Source organism: Phoenix dactylifera, chromosome 6, assembly GCF_051530095.1.
Source record: "Phoenix dactylifera cultivar Ajwa chromosome 6, Ajwa_hap1_PhDact_Kaust_v1.1, whole genome shotgun sequence".
NCBI classification, from domain to species: domain Eukaryota; kingdom Viridiplantae; phylum Streptophyta; class Magnoliopsida; order Arecales; family Arecaceae; genus Phoenix; species Phoenix dactylifera.
The window spans coordinates 37,924,320-37,948,583 of record NC_143195.1 but is presented as its reverse complement, the minus strand read 5'-3'; the positions used below and the strand labels follow the sequence as shown (position 1 = coordinate 37,948,583).

At 39.5% G+C, this 24,264-nt stretch overlaps 3 protein-coding genes across 10 annotated transcripts; all 3 read right to left on the bottom strand.

Annotated features, from left to right (window-relative positions):
- Positions 1-742: 742 nt before the first annotated feature.
- On the bottom strand, positions 743-5,269 carry LOC103703934 (H/ACA ribonucleoprotein complex subunit 3-like protein). 2 transcript variants are annotated; one of them, XM_039126441.3, is made up of 4 exons: positions 5,179-5,269; positions 4,702-4,776; positions 2,385-2,427; positions 743-1,139 (listed from the first exon to the last, which is right to left on the bottom strand). In XM_039126441.3, exons 2-4 carry the CDS (start codon positions 4,753-4,755, stop codon positions 1,042-1,044), a joined length of 195 nt encoding a protein of 64 aa, XP_038982369.2. In that variant the 5' UTR covers positions 4,756-4,776; positions 5,179-5,269; the 3' UTR covers positions 743-1,041. The 2 variants fall into 2 exon arrangements, with proteins under 2 accessions (XP_038982369.2, XP_038982371.2); XM_039126443.3 differs by lacking the exon at positions 5,179-5,269 and adding an exon at positions 5,012-5,170.
- Positions 5,270-6,329: 1,060 nt separating this feature from the next.
- Positions 6,330-8,277, bottom strand: LOC148703276 (uncharacterized). Its single transcript, XM_088723342.2, has 2 exons — positions 7,722-8,277; positions 6,330-7,160 (listed from the first exon to the last, which is right to left on the bottom strand). Exons 1-2 carry the CDS (start codon positions 7,845-7,847, stop codon positions 6,693-6,695), a joined length of 594 nt encoding a protein of 197 aa, XP_088579468.2. The 5' UTR covers positions 7,848-8,277; the 3' UTR covers positions 6,330-6,692.
- A 4,122-nt stretch (positions 8,278-12,399) lies between these two features.
- LOC103703933 (glycolipid transfer protein 1-like) lies at positions 12,400-24,210 on the bottom strand. Of its 7 annotated transcripts, none has more exons than XR_015988347.2 (8): positions 23,837-24,210; positions 23,501-23,632; positions 23,274-23,413; positions 14,260-14,315; positions 13,850-13,971; positions 13,381-13,670; positions 12,713-12,844; positions 12,400-12,622 (listed from the first exon to the last, which is right to left on the bottom strand). XR_015988347.2 is itself a non-coding variant. In XM_008787004.6 (8 exons), the coding sequence occupies exons 1-8, from the start codon at positions 24,052-24,054 to the stop codon at positions 12,587-12,589; spliced, it is 972 nt and encodes a 323-aa protein (XP_008785226.4). In that variant the 5' UTR covers positions 24,055-24,210; the 3' UTR covers positions 12,400-12,586. The 7 variants fall into 7 exon arrangements, 6 of the variants coding, with proteins under 6 accessions (XP_008785226.4, XP_088580250.2, XP_088580249.2 ...); XM_008787004.6 differs by having other exon boundaries at positions 13,535-13,670; XM_088724124.2 differs by having other exon boundaries at positions 13,535-13,670; positions 23,487-23,632; positions 23,837-23,927.
- Positions 24,211-24,264: the final 54 nt, after the last annotated feature.

Genomic DNA, 24,264 nt, shown 5'->3' with positions numbered 1-24,264 from the left:
CCGGACCTGTACTAACACAGAATACCGTAGAAGGAAGACAAAAAAGAAAGAGCAAGGAAGAGAGGAAGGCCGATGCTAGTGTGGATAGCAGAGACTGCAGTCAAACTCCTATTTCACTCGCCGACTTTATTTAAATATTACAAATTTGTACAGTCAGATTTCTGTTTCGAACAAAACAGAAGTTCGGTCGGAACCATCGCCATCCACACCAATGCCGATCCTCCGCCAGCCTCCCTTCTCTACTCGCTCTTTTTTTTTCCCTTTCTTTCTCAGCGATAGCATTTCAATTTCTTTGCTGAAATCGTCCTGATAAGCCATAATTTAGCTCGGGATACCCCGAACTGAATGGTTCGCGAACCTTAGACGGAAAGAAACCCAGCCATTGCTATGCAGCCCCAAGCATGCTGAAAGCGGGAGACTCGTCATGCATAACAGAACCTTTACTCAAATAGATGGACGGTCACAACGATTTGCAATTCATCTCACGTGGACTGCACAGACCTAATTGAAACAATACTAGTTATCATTATTTGTAATCCTGCGACACATGCACATAAGAGTATATAGTGACTTGTTACGATCTAAACAACCCATAAAAGCATCTCGCATAAAGTTATGAATTTATTTTTATCCACAGCCAACTCTTTACGGTGATGTGCTCCTCTTAACAACTACGTCTCTGTATCACATTTACCTTTACTCAATTTTCAGGTAAAGATCAGCATAAATATCAAAGTTTGGCTAGGCCAGCATCAAAATCACTTCTCTGCATTGCCACTGAGCGCTGGGCAAAATAGTTAGGGATTATACAGATACCAGTTATGCACTCAAAATTAGCCTTCAGAACGACGTCAACAAAAAGCAGTTAACCGCTCATAGATCTTAACACAAAGTTACACAAATCCATGTTTTAATACAAGGACATGGCAAGAGGGTCGAATTTCGTGACGGGCACAAGTCGAGAAGCATGGTGTGTTTTCTGATACCAGAAGGAATTAAAAATTTTGTCCAATATCCAAGGTGTTGGCGTGCATCAATCCCTCAGTACTTTGGCAGTGGCTTCTGGGTCGGGAGCAGACCAAATCGCTTCTTCAGAAGAACCCGCTGCCTGGAGTACTTATCATCAGGGGAGAAGCGAGCTGTAAAAGGAGTGAGGCACACTATTAGCGAACTTTATACTGCATCAATAACAAATGAATGAAGCTATGCATAGGATAGGCAGAATATGAAAAGAATGCAGATTACAGATTCCTATGCTAATTCCTGATATGAAGATAGCACTTGGAAGCTAATGTTCCCCCTTGCAGGAAACATACACAACCAAAAAGGAAAGAAAAAGAGAGAAAAGTTGCATGGGTTTTGTTTCATCTAGAAGAGTCTGTGGTATTCCACATGTTTTTAACTGTGACAGCAAACCATCATAACTTGCTGGAGTGACCTGTGAAGATGAACTGTATCTGGTCTTCCAGCAACTAGTTCTTGCTGCAAGGCCCCCAAAACCAAACAACATTGTATTTCACTCCCAATGTATACAGATGTTATTCTGGCTTTTAATGGGGATTTGCCAAGTTTGTTTTCCCGTCATCACTAGCCATGCATCATCAAATACCCAAAATCTTCAGAGACTTCTGGGTGTGTCCCTTGAGGCAACATTCAGATCGTATCTTCACAGGCAAATAATTTTATTGGCATAACCATAGTCATCAATCCCTTATTGCAACTGACAGTGTCAGAACATTGGGTGGGAAAACAGGAAAAATAAGTGATATAGAGGGCTGTGGAATGAACTCGCAATGACTTGGAGGGTTTCATTGGTCATTTACCGACATTTGATCATCAATGTGCAAGTCATTAGTCCTTACATAAACCATGTGCACCAACATATAATGACCCATCTAGGGCCTAAAAAACAATTAGGTTAATATAATCTAAATGAACGCAGTGTGCCCAATACCCATTTAATCCAGTATGCATCTGATTAGATGCCAAATTGAGACAGACTAGCATCTTGCAAAATTAGTCCGAACCAAAATATAAGCAATTGAATTAACCCGATATAACTTAGTTCAGCTTCTGAAAAATCCTCCCAGGCCACGCAAGTTTCATGCTCGACTTCATCGAGATATTGCACCAAATATCTCACACTCGAGTGTTTCGTTCTTGCAAAATATACCTTAATATTGCCATTAGCATGTGTAATTAACAAGGAAAAATGCAACAAATGGTAATATTTTCTTATTTAAGTGCTTCAATGGTGAGATGTTCATGACATCATGTTTATGAAATGCGACCTTAGATTGCTTTAGTCTTTTATTTTCAGCAAAATATTTAAAAAAAAGGTGAACAACCAAGCAGATAAGTTCTGATAAACCATTTTACTGTACCTGGATGAGCAGATTGTGTTGCAACACCAAGTGGTGATTCCTTCTATAAGCAGAAAATCAACCAATATCAGTAGGAAAAAAAATATATACATTTTATAATAGAAAAGGCAATGCCTAAAAACTGACATAAAAAAATTGTAAACAATTCATAAACATGTGGAGTGCCAATATGATGATAAATCAATTAAAGCAAGATGTAAGGAATAAAAATTCATTAAACGACCTACATGTAAGTGCCTCCTTGCAAAAATCAAAAAAAGAAAAACTAAAGCCAACACTATTGACACAATTTGTTACTCAAAAACTAAAGCCAACACCACTGACACAATTTGTTACTCAAAAACTAAAGCCAACACCGCTGACAATTTGTTATCAATACAGATGCACAGCTAGGATGATGACATTAAAAAGGCATGGTGGAATAAAGGAAATTGCCTTAAAATAAGTAGAAGACCAATTTTGGCAGCAAATTCTTAGACCAGAAACATTCCTCCAGATATCATATTGAGTACCTTATACTTCTGAAAGAACAGTCAGATACATAAACTGAAGACAAGACTACATCCTATTCCCTTTGTTCCAATTTAAACAAAGGTGAAACATGTCAGATCTATCGGAGATCTTTTGGTAAGTACTGCTAGGTCATTTAGTTTACCTAATAAATCAGGGTTTAATTAAAATAACTATCTTGACAACCAACATTCACTTTTGATTAACATGACGGGAGAGAAACAACGGTTATTTTCCACAGTACTTCATAAGAAGAATCACATGTCACTTTTTGCAGGCTCGGTCAAAATGCAGATCTCACGTTCTTTTTCTAAAAGTTTCTAAAGCAAGATACTACTTTGCCTCAAATTTTGTTCTTTCCAAATTTGCTGCTGGGGCCGTGAATACCATCAAAACATGCAAAGGAAAATCAAGTCCAAGTAAGTCAAATAGGCAGTCTATTATCTTATCCCCTACAAAATAAACATCTTATCTTGGATAAACACTGAGGTCCCTTTTCACAAGGCCATGCTATTCATGTTTGTTTACCAAACTTACTAAACATGCAACATCTTGAAACTTGTAGAAAAAAAAGTGCTTCTAGACACTTTCAAATTATAAGCATTGGACCAAATATCAGAAAATAATGAAAGGACCAAACATGAAACAAATTTTTAGATCTCATAATTATGCTTCAGATGAGTTGAAGGTTTTATCTAGTTTAACCCACTAGAGCAAAAATTACAAAGGTCTAAATCTTCATTGTCCAATTCTTGGAGGCCATCATCATCATCATCATCATCATCATCATCATCATTCAACTTTCACCAATCAAAATGGAGTCGACTATGGAGCATCACACTAAGTCAAGTGTTAAATGGAAGGACTTGGAAGATTTATCCAGTTGTTAATCTTAGACAACCCTTTTAGCCTGATAGACCCACGCAATTCACTTGCACCTGTTAGCAGAAATCACTTACAAGAGCTTTGAGTCTAGGGTCTATGGAATCACACAGCAAAATCACTATCCTGATAGCAATAATGCAAGCTAATGCACAACTACTCACATTTATCCCATTCCAGTATATCCTTACAAACTCCCTGTTGTCAACTTAATAGCTACACCATTTTGCTCATACTTCATTTTCCAATAGATCCTTCCCTGGAATCTTTCCATTAACCTTCCTAGCTACCAATAATATAAAGCTGCTTATCCAGAACCACCCAATCCATGTTCATTAACCCATTCAAATTAAAACACCACGGATGCTGCTTTTTACACACTTAACTAGCACTGGCAAGGCAAACTCCTTTGTTGAAGTTCCTCAAATGTACTACTCTACTTAGAGAAATTAGTTACTGGTACATTTATTCAAGCCTAACTGATAAGGGATCTAAAGAAAAACATATAAGGATATTGCATCTATAGATATGGAACACTGAAAAGATATTGCTTTATTACGTACAACTGGGGTTAGCTTTCTAAGGATGATGGGCAAAGTTTTATATTTTTATATTATGTCTGGGCTATCGTCAGCAAATTATACATCAGGAGTCCTCGCTATATGCATTGTTGTTTCAACTAAAACACAAAACCAAAAAACAACCCTAAACCCCAAGCCGCTGACACTATAATATTATCAAGGAAAGCAAATCTTACAAATAGTACAAATCTCTAGTAAGTTTATTGCATAGAAATCTATAAGAACAACAGTTAATAATCTAGAACCACATAATCACCTAAATACCAATATAAATCGAATAAATCAAAAGTCGCAAATACTATAAAAGTCGATAAACAGAGCCAAAAGAGACCGAAAGGAGCTACCTTGGTGGTGTAAACCTTGTCCCCATTCTCATTTATGTAGAATTGAAGATACATGGCCCCGTCAAATGCTAAACTCTGCAAAAATCCGATAGTCGCAACATAAATAATAATAATAATAATAATAATAATAATAATAAATAAATAAATAAATAAATGGTATTCAAACAGAACGAAGTGCGCGGATTTCGCCCTGATCCAACTTTTATCACAATTAAATTAATCCAATAAAATTGAAGATTCTTTCAGCTGATGTAAGGCTTATTATAAGAATTTCTATCGATCCAGAGATTTATTTTTCTGTGCGTTCAACCTCTTGAGGAGCCTTCGGAACCCCAGACAGAGAGAGAGACTGTAGATCCAAAGGTCTCCGTTTCTTTCGATTATAACATTAAAGGAAACGTGAAGAAGACTCAAAATAGGAGAGAAGGAATGATAGAAACTCTGGAACCACTCGGGGAGGAAGAAGAGAAGGCGCACCTTTCTGAGAGGAGAAGCTCCCGGACGTCTCCGCGAGGGTTAGGGTTTTAAGCACTCCGAGCTTTTCTCTTTTATAGAAAAAGAAAAAAAAATACTCCTTCAAAATAAAAGTTTTTTAAATGTAGACCACGTGACTTTCACGCGAGAGAAGCTGGAGGTGTGATGCAAGCCCACCAACCTAAACATTAGTTGGATCAATTCCATTGGGTTTAAGCCCACTTTGGCCCAAATCAACTTGTCCGAGGTTAAAAAGTTTTGAACATAGATTTGAATTTGGAATCTTTCTTCTCGATGAACATGTTCAACATTGCCTTTGTTTAGGTTTGTATTGGATATTTAATTTGTGAGAACTCGTGCGGATGGATGTTTAATTTCACATCGATTATTTGCTAGGTAGATCTTGAGTTTTTATACAGGATCAAAAAAACCAAATAATATCTTCTGGTTAGTTTTTTTCAGATGAGGTTTAGAATTGCTATCAATGGTATCGGAGTGAATCCGGCTCATAACCTATGGGCTCGTTTGGTTCGCGGGAAAAGAAGGGGGGAAAGTGTGGTCAACGGGAAAGTAATGAAATGCCTCTTGTTTGGTTGGAGTTTTCAAAGGAGAGAGAAGGGAAAGTTGTATTCCCATGGGAATATGATTCCCACATTTCATGGGAAAGTCTTTCCCATAAGAAACATGGGAAAGTTACTTTCCCATGAGGCGGGAATCACTCAATTTTTACTTTTTCCCCAAAAGTCCCTTCAACATTAAAGAAGCATTAAAGAGGCATTAACAACCTATTTTTTATTAAGGGCATAATAGGAATTATACATAACTTTCCTAAGAAAGTGGATGGCCAACCAAACATAAGCACTTTGGAAATTTGTCACTTTCCCATGATCAACCAAACATGCCAAAAGTACTTTCCTAGGCATTCTCTTCCTAGGAATTTGTTTCCCAGGAATCATATTCCTAGGAGGAAAAATATTTTCCGCGAACCAAACGAGCCCTATATGACATAAAGAACACTGCAATATAGATTTATTGAGACGGATTATGAGCCAATGGTGGTATGTTATATAATTAGTTGGACAAAGTTAAATGCTAACTCTAGTGCCTTATTATAGTCAATAGACTAGAGGGATTTGTCAGCCAACTTCGACTCTTTTGTTTTATGCAGTGACCATATAGTAGTAGTCTTATAGTTATTATACCAAATATGAATTTGGGAATTAATATAAACGAGCCATAGATGAAACTATTGCCAAATTTCATTTCTCATGTTTTATATTTCGTGGTTGTTATGTAGAAAGACGGATTTAAATCTTAATATCTGTCCGCTACATGAAAAACATTAACATCAGTCCGTCCGGAAGAGCAAGAATTTTTTTTTTAGTTTTTTCGACCGTCCGATCTGAATGCGTGCAGTTGGACCATCGCTAACACGGTGAACGCTCACCATGGAACAAATCATGGAAAGAGAAAATAAAAGAGAGAAAGAGAGAAAAAAAAAAGCACCCGAAATGAAGTCAAATCAAGTAGTCTTCTCCTTCCGCCGCGGGCTTTCTGATTGCGGGCGAGGGCGGTCTGGCGTCCCTCTCTTGTGTCGCGTTATCCGACGACGCCGACGCTGGGTTCTTGGATCTGGACGCTCGGATGGAGTCGCCGCTGCCGGAAGAGCCTGAGCCCTTGGATCTCCGGCGAGACTGCTTGGGAATCGCCGGCAGGTCCCCACCCGCGGCAGCTGCGGAGTCGCCGTCCTTCTTGCGCGGCCTCCTGCTGCCCCTCCGGGAGCCATCGGAGGGCGGCTCGCGATTGAGGGAGTCAACGGAGACGGTGCCTTCGGACTGGTGCCGCCGCGAGTGGCGGTGCCGCGGGGCGTTGTTGGGTGAATCCCCCACCGTGGGCTCCCCCGAACGCCGGGAGCCCCTCGGCATCATCTCGCCCGACGGATTGTCTTCCATTCCTGCGCGGCACTCTAAAAGGAAAAAAATAAAAAAAAACCACACAAATTTATTTATTTATAGATTTATTTATTTCTTTTTGCTGGAATACCCTCATAAACATTAAATTTTGTATGGCTACTCTTCCAAAATATATCCCGATAAAACACTTTTTTTTTTTTTTTTGCATATGTACCCATACTATCTAACGACGTTAAAAAATTATCAGTTTCAAATTAAAATAACTAAAATATTCTTAATGGTAGACATGTAAATAGAGAACAAAATAAGAACAATAATATAATTTTAAAATTTTATTTTATTTTTATTTAATATAAATATAATTTTTTTAACAATAACCGTTATATTACGGATATGTGTACAATAACAAAGTTTTATACGGATATACAGATATTCATATAAAATTAGATAGGTAGAAGGATGTTCATGAAAAAACTCTTATTTATATTAGTCTTTCTTTTTGAAAGAAACATGAGAGAAATACCCATTACCATTTGAACCAATTGTACCGATTGGCGCCGAGTGGAAATCCTTCATCTGTTTATGTTTTTGGAGCAAGAGATTGGCCGTCAGATAAAGATCGAGCGGTTATCATTTCATGGAGGTCATTCTGGGAGGATACGGGAGATAAGTAATTACCCAGCCGGGAGCATTCATGTTAGGCCCGTCCCATCCGATGTGTGCCACGTGTTTGACGTCGGTGGGAAATCCTATCTGCATTTCGTGTTCTTTGCCATCTGGAGCACAATATTTATTTATTTTTTGTTAGAAGGAATTAATTCTGAGCCGTGAAAAAACGATCAGGCGGACGTGGTTTGCATACCGAACATCTGGGAGATGTAGCGCAGGGGCTTCAGGAATCCCCTCTTCATCTTCGTGCGGGGCTGGGTCTCCTGGGAAATGAGAGCCAATTAGCCAAGCTTTTTTTATCCTTATTTCTATATTCTATACCCATCACATTTTACTCAAAAAATAAAAAAAATTATTTGTAATCAGAATTGAACTCCTGCTCTTTTACCATCCGAGCAATGGTGATTCTATACCTACTCTTTTTGTAGGTGCATCATTTTTCTTCTTAAAAAACCATTTGAAAAAGAATAATGGTGATGTAATCCTTGGTACGAATGCCATCAATTGAGTCGAAGCATTTATATAGATATATCTTGCTATTAGTTAATGTACATTAAGTAATTTAGAGTTATACCATATAGAATATGCATTTATCTATGAGAACGCTTTAAATATTTAAATAGCAATTAGAATCCATGATTTTTTTGGAGGTTTTTTTATATGAATAATCTTCTAAATATAGAATTTTGTATGAATATCCTTCTAAAATTGATATTTGCATGTACATCCTCTTAAAACGCTTGTTTTTCTATTTTACTTTTTTTTTCTTGTTTTTGCTTGTACCCATGCTATCTACGCCGTTAAAAAATTAACATTTTAAATTAAAATGACTAAAATATTCGTAATGAGTAGATGTGCAAAAAAAAAAAAAAAATTTATAAGATGATCGCGATGAAGGGCAAAAATGTAATTTTAAAATTTTATTTTATTTTTAATTAAAATAAATATAGTTTTTATTATCGGTGCTAGAAGCACCATTATATTCACATAATTTATGTAAAAACAGTGTTTTATGAGGATATAGAAATAAATATAAATTTTTTAAAAAATATTTACATAAATTTAATTTTTTTTGAAGAATATACATAAAAAAAACTTATTTAATTTTTGGAGAAATACAACAACAGAATGCTGCTTTCTTGGTTTGAACCTGAAGCGTGCATTATGCATTTGCCGTTTTCTTGGGGATATGGAAAATTCTCGATTATAGCATTAGTTTGGATCTCGAATAAATTAATAAAAAATCACACTTACAATTATTTTGCCGCAAATTTAAGGAGCAAACTTCAAAACCCGATCCATGGATATTGAAAGAAAGACGCGAACAATAACGTAGGGAAACATAAATTCCTCATCAAAACAAAGCATATCCAGCAGAAAATATATAAGCCAGTGGTACCTCGGTTGATAAAGGCCGCGGTTCAAATTCTGCTGCCAAGGTATGATGTTATTTAATGGTCTCTGGACGTCAAAAATTCTTGAAGAGAACTTCTACCACTCGCCCAGGAAGGAGGAGGAAGGAGAAGAGGTGCATCATGATACCCTGATAGAAATGTGGTGCCGTCTCCGGTCCGCCAAGGTGACGCGATTTTGGTTTCCGGCACCTTGAGACGGAACGCGGCCAACCGAGGAGGCCAAAGGCCAGGGGACAAGGAATTTTAGGCGACAATTGAAAGATTTTCTAGATCTTTCTTTTCTTCTGTATTTTGCAGCCATGGATATAGCTGGTGTCAGTTGTTTCCGTACACTCCTATTAGCTCTTGGCGCGAATGGCGGGAAGAAACAGTTAGAGAATTGGAGGGTGAGTGTTGAAACGCGTCTCTTAAAAATAGCCATCGTCTATGTTGACCGATTTGACCTCCTAGTTTTGGAGGATAAATGAAACTAAAACGAAGGTGTACTTGGCTCGAAAAAAAAAAAAAACGGAAATTTCGGTGCTGACAGAGATTCTTTCCCGTCAAACTTGGTGACATCGAGGCTTTTTTTGTTTTTTTTTTGCCTGGAAAAAGAAACGATGGAGTACCCTCGTAGCAGCCTCCACTGGGCTCTCCTTCTATCAGAAAATATTCGATACAGATAAAAAGTTTTTCATACCCTCCCCACCAGCACAGACGAACCCACGTGTGAGTACGTCACTCCTGCATCACCTCAGTACCAAAGGACCAGTAGCGCTTCCAGTGGACAAATCAAGCGGAAAGCATTCAGTCCTTGCATTATTAACATCTGTGTGTTTCGAATCTGAATCACTTTGTTGGAAACAAAACTCCGTTCTAACTGTGCTACCACTTTGGTGGTTCTCAGTTTTTTTTTTAATAGAGAAAGGCTAAAACTATGCAACAAAACTACGAAGGAGCAAGATCGAAGTGTGGCTTTGCCCAAAACATAAAAGATAAACCAAGAGTGATATAACATAGAGCTGCAGACGATCCAACCGGTGCCGTCATCCAATAATAACATTCCAGACTTGCATTCATTGAAAAGAATCTCAACGGCAAAATGAATTGTAGAGCCGATAGGAAAGAGCCAAAGCCAGCAGCCAAATCCAATCGCAGCCACAGCAGTACAGTCCTTCCTGAAATCACAGCCAGAACACTGCCAGCAAGAGAGTAGACGAAGCAGTAATCCTTTGCGTTGTTTAGTCCACCTGTCGTGTAGGTATATTTTAAGGCCTTGGCTGCATCTCTTTGAAGAATGATGGGAGAAAAGTTGAAGCAACCTAGTCGTGTTGCGTTGATATGCTAATATTTATCTATCCCATTATATTAAAAAAGAACTCTCTCAAAATGTTCAGTTCGTGACGCGTTTCCATGTTATTAATTTTAATAATAAAAAGAGATAAGCTTTCCAAGATTAGAATTTTTTTTTTTATAAGAAGAAAAGAGTTATATGGTTTCTAGACTGATTCTCACCCACATGCGTTGTAAATGGCATATTCTAGCTAGTGCTGTTAAAAGTAATTCTCAGATCATCCTTGAGAGTTTATATGTCTCCATACTACATGACATGCATGTGACGTCTTGTAGCATTTAGATGAAGCCTGTAGCAATATAACGAGCTTCCCCATTTTTTTTTTTGGTCCACCTATTCCTCTCTACTCTCTCTCAAACTTTCTCAATGGAAGCTCCCTTTGAAAGTTGACATAGGCATGTTTGGACCATCGGTCCCTAGTAGAGCTACCAGGAGACTTCGCTTAGCTGGTAGCTACAACGAAACAACTACAATACAATTATAATCAAGTGATGACATTTCTGCAACAGCTCTAACATAAAAACAAATGGTCAGTTTTGAAAAAGCTTATTGTCAGTCTCTTTCGAACATGAATCCATCTGATTATCTGCATCAATATCTCAGTCTCAGATATGGAGAGAAGTGCCGAGTGGACAAGAAAATGGAAAGGGGAAATAGGGATATGTCTTAAAAACTCGAAACCATGATAAAACCAATACCTACAAACAACTACTAGTGGTCAACCAGTAGCTGTTCTCCATCTTTCCATCATGAAATGGATGTCACTATGCTCTAACCAACCAAGCTAAGAGGGCAGAGTTTTATATTTTCACTAATCACATCAAATAAGTTTAATGCAACACTCCATCTAGCCTGAGCCCAGGACTCTTGCTTTGCCACCAATGATATTCGGCTCCAATATAAACCTACTGCTGAAATGCTGCAATGCATTTGATAGGAAGCTGTCAATCATAAGTATAAAGTTTGACCACCTTTGCTTAATTACCTTTGCACCGTCCATATAGCAATTTAATCGTTTGAGATAACCCATAGCTTTGATTTACATCATCAAAAAAGAAACAAACAAATAGCTTTGATTAAAAATATAATGGGGATGTCACTACCAAGGTCTAAATCCAGCAGCTCTCATAGATGGAGAGGAATGTCAAACAAGTTGAGCTAAGACTGAGGGGCACCTGAGCGCCCCATTCATATATTCCTTCTTTCACAGATGCAGAAAAGGCGTGAGGTGAAAGAAGTTAGAAGAACACGTCAAAGGCCATTCCACATTTTCTACCCCAAAAGGAAAAAGGTGGGAAAACTCTTCCTTCAAGAAAGGTGCATAAGGTGGAGCTTGGGCCTTGGAGCTATGACAGCCAGATGGAAGATGGAACAAACTATAGAAATATTCAAAGAGGAGAGTTCTCATCACCGAAGACGAGCTCAAAGGAGTGAAAAGAAGTGAGAGGTAAACGGTTTGCTGGTGCAATTTGAACTCTTAACAAATTACCACTAACTGATCAATATAAAAATAGACACGCTATAAAGATTTTATCACAGTATTACACTGATTTTCTGATGGATTCTACAAAGGAAATGGAAAAAGAACGACCTGACCACCAAAAATGCTTGAAATGGGTTAGTTTAGAATGAGAGGCATGGCCTCCTACAGATTTTTCTTAGAATTCAGACATCACATCAGACTAATACCCCTGAATGTGGCAGTCCCCTATCATCCCCTATGATTCAGTTCCAAAAACAAGTATCCAACCTCACACTGCATTAATCTCAGCAACCAGCTGTTGATCAGAAGACATTCTTGAATAAGATGCTCACAAACACCACACAGATACAAAGAAAGAAATATATACATTCACTATGCATCAACCATAAACAAAATAAGACCAGAGAACTGTTTGTTATTTCAAGCATTTTATTTTATTATAAGAAAACCATTTGCTACTGTTTGTAAAGTAAGTAAGAGAATACCTATATGGATGCCTTATTTACTGTCCAATTTTTTCCTTTAAACAAAAGTGAAATATAATTGGCAGCAAGGAAGGGATCACAAAAGATAAGATCATGACAGGAGGATTTCTACATCAAGAAGCCTTAAGATCATCCAGACCAACACTAGCCTGCAATAAGCAAAATACAAATATCACACTCCAACACACGGACAGGATCAGAGTTACCTGACCCACAAAAATGGTACATCAAGATCTTACCAAAAACCTGTGGTTCTCTGCAAGAAGAGGAGAAAAGTTTGCGCAGAATTTCTCCATGTCTGCATTTATGTCACCTGAGCCACCAATAACCTCCATGAATTTCTTCCTATCTGGAGCGAGTTTCATGCCAATCTGCCGTCATGGATGCAACAGTACTTTAGTTACAAGCTATGAAAACAGAAGAGCATGGTGATAACCGGAAACAGTAAGAGGAAGACTAGGATATATAGAACAAAGACATATTTTGGGACATGGTGCCATGGGCTCTTTTTTTTGTCGTTGGTTAAAATGTTGTGGCAGAGGTTGTCCAGACATCCACAACAGAAGAGCAGACATTATATCAAATATTTGTAAACAACTGCTAAAATCCTGAATCAATTGAATGACAGCTGAAGCAGGGACCCACAGTTTGACCCGAGTAGAAGAATGTACTTTAGTATAACAGTCATACCGCACAATTATAGCATTAAATATCTCTATGTAATATTCCTAAAGACTCACTGGTCAACACTATATGAGTTTGGAAATTGGGAAGGCTACTTGTTTACCAGAATAGCAATTTCCGACTACACCACACATAAAAAGTCTGCAGAGGAAAACTGAGAGTTTGAGAGTAGGTTTTAATTTCTTATCACCACGTCAAAGTTATTTCATACTAAATCTTATACCTGTTAGTCTACATTGGGGAATTGAGAGACTGAAAGTACTTTCAATTTCTGAATGCCATGTCAAAGTTTGCAGTCGTGATCATCGGTAATTGTTTTCCTTCTGTCCCACTGCTTTAACAATTCTAGTGTTAGGAGGAGTGTCTGAATGCATTACCGAAAAGCTAAATCTAGCAAGCCAGCCATGCCATTTCTTTAAGGTCTTGCTGTAGGATTCTGTGCAGGCCTGTGACATAGTCCAAGCTGGATGCTCAAGCAAGTTACGGAATAGTTCCACCAAGAAGTCCATGGCCCTAAATTGATGGATACATTCAAGAATGATACATTCTCAAAGGCAAATTTTTTACAAGAAAAATAATGAAAATAGAAAACCAAAATGAACACAAACACTTGACAGCAAATTTACAATGACGTGAAAGTGCAAAAATGATCAATTGCTGTTTGAAAGTGTCACACAAGTTATGTAGAATACCTCGTTAACCACAGAAGACCATTGGTACAGCTTGAAGAAGTTTTAGATTCTACTTCTACTTGCACCATGCTGTACAGGTGTTCAAATTTTGAAGGATCAGACGCATATTTAGCTTCCAGACTCTGCATAAGAGGATCAGAAAATAAATATATCTGGAGGATTTGGACTAAAAAACAGAGACAGAAGTGGTATAAAGGAAGCTGGAGCAGACAAAATAACAAGTTCTCAAAGTGCATATATTTCATGACTTGGCAGATCCTATGGTGAATAAAAAGGTTATTTTTAAACAGATACTTAATGTAGTGAAGAATTTATTGTTGTGTTGTCAAAGGAATTAGGAAATATAAGTCCTAAAAAATCATTATGCACTTTTGACTCTTTTGTCAATAAAAATATAAAAGACTTCTTACCGCTATGTTGCCTCCTATATCTGACTTTACAAGTGACATAGGACCTCCAAATTTATCTGTAAAAGAAACAGAAAAAAAATTCAAACTCAGTCACATGCTCCTGAAAATTGTTGATATGCTGTCTTCAGTTGTAAGCGATGAGAAATTTATGGCTTCTGACATAATGCAATAACAAGTGGCAGCATGTCCAATGCATGTGAAAAGAAATCAAAGAATTCTGCATTTCCCAAAAGCAGCAGCATCCAGGTTAATAAGGTCTTTTAGAAAGAATTCAAGTTATTCAAACATCTATGATGTTATTCGAACTTGTATAGGAAAGGAGCAGTTCAGAAAATCAAGGGTGGTATTCCATTGCAGCATTGCCCACTAATTAATATCATCTTTTTTTTTCACTCCAGTTGCATCATTTATAAAAGTTTATTATATATTCTAAATAAAAAGAAGGTCTTTGTCTGTTAATTGATTAAGCAATGATTCAAATTTTAAATTTCTCTGGTCTACAGAATTATTATTTTATAATGTTCTTGCATGAGAAAAGTCTGCCAAAAAAAATTTATCTACTTTTCTTTTACCATCATTAACCTATTTCTTGTAACTCTTCATCACGTCTCTATTCGTTGGCTACATCAATTTGGATTTGTCACCTAAACGGCAAGACTTGTGATCAGCGTATGCCGAACCGGCTCGTACCGGCCGGTACGGGCCGGTACAAACCGGTCCGGCTAGCTACCGGTACGGCGGAGCCGTGGAAACCGGTACGAACCGGTTCCTCGCCGGAGACGAAGAAGACGAGGAGAAAAAGAGGGAGCGCGGGGAAGAGAGGGAGGGAGTCCACCTTCGGCCGCCATCGGAGAGCCGCGGAGGGGCGTCGGAGGCCGGTGGGGGGCGGCGGAGCCGGGCGGGGGACGGGGGAGCCCGCGGGGGCGCTGCGGAGGCCGCGGCCGCGGCCGCGTCACTGTTTCGAAAGAAACAGGGACGCGGCCGCGTTTTTTAATTTAGGGATTTTAAGTGAAGTCGGCAAATCGGTTGCCGACTTCACTTAAAAATCCCCAAATTTTTTAATTTGGGGATTTTTAAGTGAAGTCGGCAACCGATGTGCCGACTTCACTTAAAATCCCCAAATTAAAAACGCGGCCGCGTCCCCTGTTTCTTACGAAACAGTGGACGCGGCCGCGGCCTCCGCAGCACCCCCGCGGGCTTCGCCGCCCCCCGCCGGCCTCCGCCGCCCCCCACCGGCCTCCGACGCCCCTCCGCGGCTCTCCGATGGCGGCCGGAGGTGGGCTTTCTCCCTCTCTTCCCCGCGCTCTCTCTGGTGCTCTTCTTCTTCCCCGGTTCCGGCGGGGAAGAGCTTCCCGGTTCGTACCGCCCGGAGCACGGTACGAACCGGCCCGTACCGGTCCGGTGGGCAACCGGTACGCCTACCGGATCCGGTACGGTGGACCTTGCTTGTGATTACTTGGAATGGACTTGAATGGCAGATGAAGGAAAAGGTCGGACTTATGCTGGCTGAGATATAGCTAGAGCTTAAGTAGACATGAAAAGCTCTAAATTTCAAGAGATGATGACAAAGCATTTTTGCTTCCAGGCTGGAAACCATTTTAAAGAGGAGAGGTATGGCTATTGTTTCATAGCCTAAACTAAGTATTTAAGTACTGGTTTGTACCAGTGTGTGTTGGCGGTATCAAACCGAACCACTGAAGGAATAGAACTCATGATGCGCTTCATATCAATACCCAAAAAAAGGAGAAAAAGGAGAAAAGAATATCTGGTGCCGGAAGCAACCGGCACCAACTACCATACTGTGTCGGTTTTACCAGCATTGGACTGGACCAGCACCCCAACCGATACAGACACTGATGCCAAGATTTTAAACCTTGCATACAACCACTAAATTTTACAAGTTAATATAGTCAACATTATATAGCAAGATAGCTAGTGAAATTTGTGCAGAAAACTTTATTGTTTAATTTAGAAAAATGGGACGAAATCTTCAGCCATGGTCTAGGTGGTGCAGATTTTTCTATGACTAAAAATTAAGAAAAACAATATGCATATGCAGATTTTTTCAGCATTACTTTGCTGCTCGCACTTTCAGTGCAATGCTCTTAGAGTACTGGTTCACTTCGTCACCAATACTGTACCATGCACCTGCTAAACTTGTGATCTTAAACATGGGATACGAGTGCAGCAAAGAACATATGATACTCATAAATGGCGAATAATGGAGTGGTGATACTTAATAAATAATTTTTATTCTGGTTTTTATTACCACTGCAATATGTGTAGGCCTTACAAGTTTTAGTTATGTGCTAATTTGGGTGATGCTAGATCAGCTATAAGCAGATGTAGCATCTGTAACTTAAAATTTGTCAAGGACGGTTATGTCTCTTTGCATTTGTGTGTGCATGTAGACACGTTGACATACAAAATTTCTTCATGGAATCACTTTGGAAAGTGACATTTAGGTCAAACCAAAATCAGAAGAGATGTTACTGGTGGAAAAGACAAGGAAGACTTTAACATGCTTTATACATCATCAACAATTGGATATAGATACATAACTAGTGCAAGATTAGTTCCCTAACAAGACTAAACATACACCAAAGTAAGGACAATAATTCTTTAATAAAAGAACCACAAACATGAAAATGAAAGCAAAAATCACGAAGCTAGAAATCAAATTGTAAAGTTGTACCCATATCTAAAATCAAACTGCCTCAACTTAGTCTGATCTGGGCTGATCCAGCTCAGTTGGGATGCACCACGTTGCATAAAGCATCTGAATCCATACAACAAGGCACACATATAAAGGCAAGAAGAGAGAGTTTCTACACCATGTGGCACAAAGAAGATTTTTGTGAAACTAGCATATCCAAATAGGCCACTCAACATTCCCATCCAGAATGTAGAATGTATAGTAAGAGGTCGCCACATTGTGGATAAATATGTCTCCACAGTACTCAAAACATTAGTAAAGACCCATGGTGACCAACATCTTATATTCCAGGCACTGAATTAGGACTAGAAACGGTCCGAGCTGCCCGTAAGCAGCTCAAGAATGGTTTGACAATGGCTAATTCAGGCTTGGCCCAGTTAGAAAACGTTGTGAACTCAAACAGTTCTGAGAGCTCGGACCAAGTAGGCTCAGTTTCAATGATATAGGGAAGCTAGGCTCGGTTCTATAAAAGCCCATCTCAGAGCTTATACAAGTGGAGCTTGAACAACTTAAGTCAAGCTCGGCTCAAGCTCATACAACCCTGGTATATACCAAGCCGAGACCAAGCAGCCTGATACTCAACTCTTTTTCACCTCACCCTGAATCATAAGTTACACATAGGGTGGAAATATCAACATCATGTATCATGGTACCATGAATGCTCCAGACATAACTTAAGTTCTAATTCACTTCACATTTACATAATTAAACCATATTAAATCACTTATAATTTCTTATATCGATATAACACTACAAATCTTCACCCCACTGTTGCAATCGATAATTACCCTACTGTAAAAAGGGTATAGGAGAATGAACATTCCGTAGTTTGAGTGACTGCAATTTAACACGTGCACTTGCACATAAGATGTAGTATAGAGGGCTGTGAACTTCCGACCAACTAAAGAAAAAAAATATTATTCATGTAATTTGATGTATACGCTCCCAAGTTTCCAAGTTGAACTTCTGTTGCTTTTCACTCTCAAAGTAAGAACTGAAGTGGAGTATATTTATTTAAGATGGGAGCTATTGTAGAAATTTGGAGATTGAACAGAGATTTAAATATCCATGAATGGATTCAATCCTATAAATGCCATTTCCCATGCATGTTAGTCCCATAAATCCTTCTTCCTACTCCTTGCTAGACTCCCAGTTAAACATTAAACGTTCATTCTTCTCTCAGTTTTTCTTTAACAAAAAATAAAAGGAAGAGGGGAAGTCCTGAGTCCAGCCATTTATGCTGGACTTCAAAACTTTTATGCTGTATACAATAGATATACAATATACTTAGCAACTAATTTCCCACTGGATCTCCTTGAGAATCAAGTCTCAATCTTGAATTTCCATCGTTTGGTGCTTTACATCATTTTTTTTCAGCTTCATACCTCTCTAACCTTTAAGATAGACCTTAATTAGGAGATACTGTTGGTGCAATGAAAGCACCTACTGCAAGATGTCTCTCGACGTCAACTATAGATATTGGATCCTCCATTACTAATTATATATCTTATCATCCTTCGATTACAATTAGCCACTGTAAGGATTTTTTGACCTTTTGTCCGCAAACCTCTTCACAACATGATGCAGATTTTCCGTTCAAATGGATTCTACCATCTAACTTGCAGAATCTTTGATTTTCTTTTTTGAAAAAATACCAGAAGGTGTATGCTCGTTTTTTTTTTCTCAACAAAAGTATAGGAATTATATTGGCAAATATTGGCATTATATTTCTGTTACATGTCTAGTGCATGATGACGTTTTTCTCCAATAAAAGACTTCAATTTAAGAACTTTTACTCTCCTCTGATGGATTTGGCACAAGATCATTCACAAATCCAATGGCATGTCTCTCTAAGAAATAACATCTCTAGATGATCCTACATGCATCCTGTTCATTCTTCACAAAAGCATGTCACAAATCAGTAGAAACTGCAGGTCTAAAACCAGCCAATCTGGGACTGGGAGCCGGGGATTAGAATGTTAACCACTTAACCTTCAACTGTTTTACTTTAGCCAAGGATTTTGGGTGTAACAAACTGGACTCATCATGCCTAGGAGGCCATATCCACAACCCAGAAGGGGGCGTTTGGTATGGGGTGATCGGCCCAGGATCAAGGGTGATGGGGATGGAGGTGATGAGATCACCGCATTTAGTTGCACCACGGTGATCCTAAATCACCTCCACTCAAATCACCGCCCAACCCAATGATGGGATACCCGTCCTTGAGGTCGGAATCCAAGATCACCCCAGGGCAGTGATCCTAGGTTGAAAATTATACACCAAAATACCCCTCAACCTTTTTTTTACGCTCGAGTCGTTACCTCTTCCTTATCTCCGCTCCGATCTCTCCGATCTCTTTGCTCTCCTTTCCAGCGAGCGCAAGAAAGAAGTCCGAATGCTAATAAAAAAGGAAGGCCTCCGCCCAAAGGAAGGCTTTCGGAAGGCAAAGAGAAGATAACCATAGAAGGAAGGGAGAAGGCAAAAAGGCACCGACTTGCGATGAAATAAAGAGAGGAGAGAGAGAGAGAGAGAGGGGCAGGGTAGGGAGGTTCCTTGCCTTGTTTTCTGTGTCTGACCGTGAGATTTGAGGAAGCAAAGGCCCCATATAAAACGGGAACAGGAGCTGGTTACGAGTCTTCCCCCTTGATGGAAGGGAGGTGGAGAGTTTCCTTCTGTGGTTGAATGGCTGCTTGGGGTTGAATGGCTGTTGTGCTATGATGTTGTAGTTGCTGCTTGGGTACTCGAAGGGGAGATGGTGGGATAGGATTTTTATTAGTTAGATGGAGTGAATTTCTCATAATGCCCCTGCCTTCTCTGGTGAATTTGTCCCTTTCTGGACAAATTCTTTCCTTTACCTTGACCATGAAGTGCCGTGGGATAACCTTTTCCTATTCTGCTCTTGCTTGACATGGTAAACAGTATTGCCAAGCACTATCTCAGTTATTTAATCAGTTTCATGGGCCTTCTTTTAGAGTAATTACTTTTCCGTGCTTCCATTCAAGAATCATATTAAATTGAAGAGGCACTATTGCTATCTAAGGTTAGAGCACTATAGCTATGAACCATAAATAGATGGAAACAGTGCTGAAGATCTATAGTAAATTTTGTTAGCATGAATGGTCGTCAAAGAATCAATTTTTTTTTTTTACAGGGGATTAAGTAAAAGAAACTTATTAAGGGCTACTAAAAGTAGAATATGTAACAAAATTATGGAGCTATTATAGAAATTAGCATATTGACTTACATTTTTGATTCATGAGAATTAAAAACATATAAAAAATCTATCTAAGATATATCAGGGGTATTTGTGGTATTATGTGGTCGGTGATCTTGGATCTTCGTACCATACCAAACAAGTTACTCATGGATACTCGGGGATTTTTAATCACTGGACCATGGCTTACCAAACATCATGATCTTAGATCACTGGAGATCAAACCACTCCAGTATTCGGATCACCGGAGATCTTAGATCACCGTGGTGATCCTGTTGGGGTTACCAAACGCCTCCGAAAGGCATGTGATGCAGTGTCACTCCTACAATCAAAATGGTGATATAGAAGTAGCAAATAGTTGCATACTCAAATTCACCTATGTTTTAGAGGCCAGGACCAAGTAAATAATATTGTTGATGATTCTTTACAATTCTTTGTTAAGTTACTGGACAATTTTTTGTTGAAAACAACTCTTTTGTCCATCTATATATAAACTCAATTATCAGATCTCTCTCGTTTTGTAGGGGTGCAAGAGGATGCAAGACCCATTTAAGAAGAAAAGGACTAAAAGGATGGATTGAGTGGCCAATTAGGGCAGATCAACTTTTCTTGAATGATGTATGGGATAAAGTGTGTGATAAAGTGTGTAAGCAGTTGCAAACTTACAATACATGAAAACCAGTTCCTGCGAGGACAACAGCAGGAGAGAGAACTAGATAGCACAATGTAGGGACTATTTCTGTGAATCATCTCTATGCCAATGAGTTTTGCATTCTTGAAGATCATGCCAAAACATAAGTCGATAGCAATTGAACTAGATTAAAATGGATTAGATTGGAAAATTGGTTGGACCAGGAGACAAAAGAAGGGACTTCCTCGACCCAGCTGCATATATACAATCAAGAACCTCCTAAACTAAGACTTGTTGCAACAAGATGGTATTATTCTCATTCCTATTTTAGAAGTCTAGAAGCATTGGAACAACTATGCAACATGTGAATCATGAGAATGTGGATCAAGGTTCGCCGAGCTGGTACTGAAGCCTGTACCGGTCGGCCGGTGGCACGGTTTAGTACGCCCCAGTGTTGTTCCGTGCTAGGCTCGTACTCACATAGCAGAGAGGGCGAGAAAGAGGGAGAGAGAGAACGAGAGAGAGGAAAAAAGAGAGATAGAGGAGGAGGAGGAAGGGAGAAGGAGAGGGAGGAAGGGCCACCAGAGGCCTCCGGAGGGTGCCGGAGGGCTGTCGAAAGGCCGAAGCAAGGGCTCCGCCCTACGGACCCCTATTTCGTTCGAAACAGAGTTTCGTTGGAGCCTTTTTTTATTTTAAAATTTTTAAGTGAAATAGAGGTCGTTCGAAACTCCTTGCCAACTTTACTTAAAATTTTCAAAATTAAAAAAAGGCTCCGACGGACCTCTTGCTCCAGCCCTTCCCCCTTCTCCCTTCCTCCCCCCCCTCTCTCTCTCTTCCTCTCTTTCCTTCTCCCTCTCCCCCTCCTGTCGATTTTCCGTTTTGAATGCTGGAACCGTCTCGCTATGCTGCTGGCACGGCTCGGTATGCCCCGAACTAGGCGGTTCGGGAATTCCTTGATGTGGACACTAGTACAAGAATAACAAGTTTGAAAACTATAGTACATGTTATTGGTCTTTGATAATAAATTACTAAAAGCCAACTTTACAATATCTTGCAAAGATTTCATAATAACTTGCATTTGGACCATACCACACAATACAACCAATTTTATCTACCTACTTAGCAAGGTGCCAATTATCCATATGTCCCAAAGAATTTGACATTTAAATTTTTGAAAACCTAACAAGAGGACAATTCTATACAATAATGAAAAGATTAAAAACAAAATTCTCTACCAAACCTAATAAAGGTTACTTCTAATCAATAAAGAGCTTCGCCTCATATTGCATCAAGAGAAGAAGAGAAAGGTGCAAATGCTTCATTACAACATCCAAAATATTGGGTTAAAATTGTCAAGCATTTTCAATATTTTTCCCTTGTTTTCAGAAAAAAGTAAGTGCAATCACTTGCAATAATGTGTCTTTTGACATGGCATTACCAAAAGCCATGCCAGGTATCAAGCTTTTAATTGACATGGATGCAGGACACCATTCTTAGAGTGCAGGGAATGATGTGCTCTATTGTTTAACTAATATTGCACGTATTCGACGACGCATGATTGCCCATGCGAGCATACTCCAAGACATACAACTTTCACAAGGTACCTAACCATTGATAAAACGAAACACAAAACACAATTGGAATTTTCGGAATATTTGGGGTTCCCATCCTGCTCCGGCAATACTCCGTACGGTGTTCTTCACCTAGGAGCCCCCACCTCCGAGCTTCCTCAAGGTCAATTTTGATGGGTCGGTCTCAGACGGAGGTACACAGGGTAGCGCGGGGTTTGTTATCAGGGACCCGAACGCCAGGGTGTTGGCAGCAGGTAGCTGTCAACTATTCGATGTTTCGGTTCTTGGTGCAAAGTTGAGGGCTACGTGGGCAGGCCTTCGACATGCCCGACTAGGTTTGTGAGCTCGCCCACTCATCCTGAAGGGCGACTCGGCCACAGTTATCAAATAGATCCAGAGGGTCCGAGGGGTGCGGGTGATGACCACCCTCTGCTTCGTGACATCTGGGCCACGATGAGGGATGAAGTGGCCTTTCAGGCCAAGCATGTCTTCCGTAAAGCTAATGAGGCGGCGGATTGGGTGGCCGTCTATGTGGCTAGCCATACGAGTAGTATCGTGTGGGTTGGAGATGAGGAGCTGCCTTGGGCACTCCGAGATATTTTATTTTCTGACTTTATTGGGTATATTCGTACTCGTTAGATATGAATCACCCGTCCTAGCAAAAAAAAAAAAAACAATTGGAATTCCATGTTAATATAGATTTTAAGATTTTATATCTTCAACAAAGTACAACAATGAAAATCATCTTTTAGTCAGCTTTCCATGTAGAATAGTGCAAAAAGAAAGAACTACAATAATAATACAACTGAGGTACAAGAGAATTTGAGTAGATCTTGTCTGAAATGGGGAAGTCATGAAAAGAAAAGTACACAAGCCACAAACCTAACATAGGCAGGATGAGCTTGCAGACATCCAGAAAAGGTTTGGTAAGCATTACCCCGTCCTTTGACTTGACATTATTCATTACTTCCAATGCGGGGGTGAACACGGTCCCCTCCATCTCTACTCTCAGATCCTTCCACCTGCAAAACCCACCATCAAATTCTAATCTTTCTCGTTCTCACACAAACCATATAATTAACAAAAACAATCAACCTAACAAACAAGACCTCGCCGGATCAGTAACCGATGCCAAATTTAGGCAACTCGATCGGGCAGTCATGCCCATCCGATCAAATTCTGATCCAAACAGCCATCGATCCATTGGGCGGCGGACCCAGGCCCGATCGAGCCCCTCGCCACTGGCATTTCCATATAATGAATGTAATAAATAATTCATCCCATCCGATCCATTTTGATTTCAAGATATTCATTCTAGACAACAAAATCAAATGATAAAAATTTAACGAAAAAAGGGGCAAATACCACACCGTTCTTGATTTAAGATCTTCCCGGGGATCAAGAAACCAAGAAAAAAAAAAGGAAGGATATGTAGCTCTTCTCACCAGCTACTAACCGCCTCGCAAGAAATAGATCTCCGGCGATTCGCGACGAAACCCACGGAGTCGCCGAGCTCTCTGGCTCCGAAGGCCGACCTGGCGGAAAGAAAAGAGGTCAATAATTTATATAGCGGACTCGATCGAAACCGGTACAATAAATCTAATTCCGAATCTCTCTCGTTCTCGTAGCAGTGGGATTTTGAGGACGGATACAGATCACCCATCCATATTTACTCGTACGTGGCATTCTGATATTGGAAATCTTCACATGAGTTACCGCCGGCCCCGGCTGCAATTTAACAAATCACTAATTTCCACGTAGAACCGGTGATCGGGGCGGTGAATTTACCGGTGACTCTTAACGTTTTCTCTTTTTCGTTGTAGGAAAATGGGAACCGGATACTGGAACGAATGACGAATTATTTAAAACAAAA